Here is a 1673-nt window from a genome sequence, read left to right as displayed (position 1 = left end):
CCCCCCCCCACCCCGCTCCCGGGAAAGGCAGGAGAGAGCCCGGCAGGGCGCCCTCTCTCCCCTCCTCCGGCGCTCTTGCAGGATCACCCAGCGCCCCTCCGCGCGCCGCCCGGAGGCGAAGGCGCGTGGCCGAGGCGCGCAGCATGGAGTGGGGTTACCTGTTGGAAGTGACCTCGTTGCTGGCAGCCCTGGCGCTACTGCAGCGCTCCAGCGGCGCTGCGGCCGCCTCGGCCAAGGAGCTGGCGTGCCAGGAGATCACCGTGCCGCTATGCAAGGGCATCGGCTACAACTACACCTATATGCCCAACCAGTTCAACCACGACACGCAGGACGAGGCGGGCCTGGAGGTGCACCAATTTTGGCCGCTGGTGGAGATCCAGTGCTCGCCCGACCTCAAGTTTTTCCTGTGCAGCATGTACACGCCCATCTGCCTGGAGGACTACAAGAAGCCCCTGCCTCCCTGCCGCTCGGTATGCGAGCGCGCCAAGGCCGGCTGCGCGCCCCTCATGCGCCAGTACGGCTTCGCCTGGCCCGACCGCATGCGCTGCGACAGGCTGCCCGAGCAGGGCAACCCTGACACGCTGTGCATGGACTACAACCGCACCGACCTCACCACGGCCGCGCCCAGCCCACCGCGGCGCCCGCCGCCGCCGCCGCCGCCCGGCGAGCAGCCGCCCTCCGGCAGCGGCCACGGCCGTCCGCCCGGGGCCCGGCCTCCGTCCCGCGGCAGGGGCGGCGGCGGGGACGCGGCTGCGCCCCCCGCGCGCGGCGGCGGCACTGGCGGCGGAGGCGGGAAGGCGCGGCCACCTGGCGGCGGCGCGGCGCCCTGCGAGCCGGGCTGCCAGTGCCGCGCGCCCATGGTGAGCGTGTCCAGCGAGCGGCACCCTCTCTATAATCGCGTCAAGACGGGCCAGATCGCCAACTGCGCGCTGCCCTGCCACAACCCGTTCTTCAGCCAGGACGAGCGCGCCTTCACCGTCTTCTGGATAGGTCTGTGGTCGGTGCTCTGCTTCGTGTCCACCTTCGCTACCGTCTCCACCTTCCTCATTGACATGGAGCGCTTCAAGTACCCCGAGCGGCCCATCATTTTCCTCTCGGCCTGCTACCTCTTCGTGTCCGTTGGCTACCTGGTGCGCCTGGTGGCGGGCCACGAGAAGGTGGCGTGCAGCGGCGGCGCTGGGGCCGCAGGCGGGGCTGGGGGCGCCGGGGGCGCGGCGGCGGCGGGCGCGGGGGCGGCGGGCGCGGGCGCGGGCGGCCCGGGCGGGCGCGGCGAGTACGAGGAGCTGGGTGCCGTAGAGCAGCACGTGCGCTACGAGACCACGGGCCCGGCGCTGTGCACCGTAGTCTTCCTGCTCGTCTACTTCTTCGGCATGGCCAGCTCCATCTGGTGGGTGATCCTGTCGCTCACGTGGTTCCTGGCGGCGGGCATGAAATGGGGCAATGAAGCCATCGCCGGCTACTCGCAGTACTTCCACCTGGCCGCGTGGCTCGTGCCCAGCGTAAAGTCTATCGCCGTGCTGGCGCTCAGCTCGGTGGACGGCGACCCGGTGGCGGGCATCTGCTACGTGGGCAACCAGAGCCTGGACAACCTGCGCGGCTTCGTGCTGGCGCCGCTGGTCATCTACCTCTTCATCGGCACCATGTTCCTGCTGGCCGGCTTCGTGTCGCTCTTC

At 71.1% G+C, this 1673-nt stretch overlaps 1 protein-coding gene across 1 annotated transcript in view; it reads left to right on the top strand.

Moving 5' to 3' along the window:
• The first annotated feature begins 143 nt into the window (after positions 1 to 143).
• The window catches only part of FZD8 (frizzled class receptor 8), a 14936-nt gene continuing 13406 nt past the window's right edge, over positions 144 to 1673 (top strand). Inside the window, 1 exon segment of the mRNA XM_007445871.1 lies at positions 144 to 1673. This exon segment is cut by the window's right edge and continues 9 nt beyond it. Within this exon segment, the coding sequence (XP_007445933.1) occupies positions 144 to 1673 (1530 nt within the window).

The sequence above is a fragment of the Lipotes vexillifer genome, unplaced genomic scaffold (genome assembly GCF_000442215.2).
Source record: "Lipotes vexillifer unplaced genomic scaffold, Lipotes_vexillifer_v1.1 scaffold738, whole genome shotgun sequence".
NCBI classification, from domain to species: domain Eukaryota; kingdom Metazoa; phylum Chordata; class Mammalia; order Artiodactyla; family Lipotidae; genus Lipotes; species Lipotes vexillifer.
This window is presented reverse-complemented; position numbering and strand designations above follow the sequence as displayed.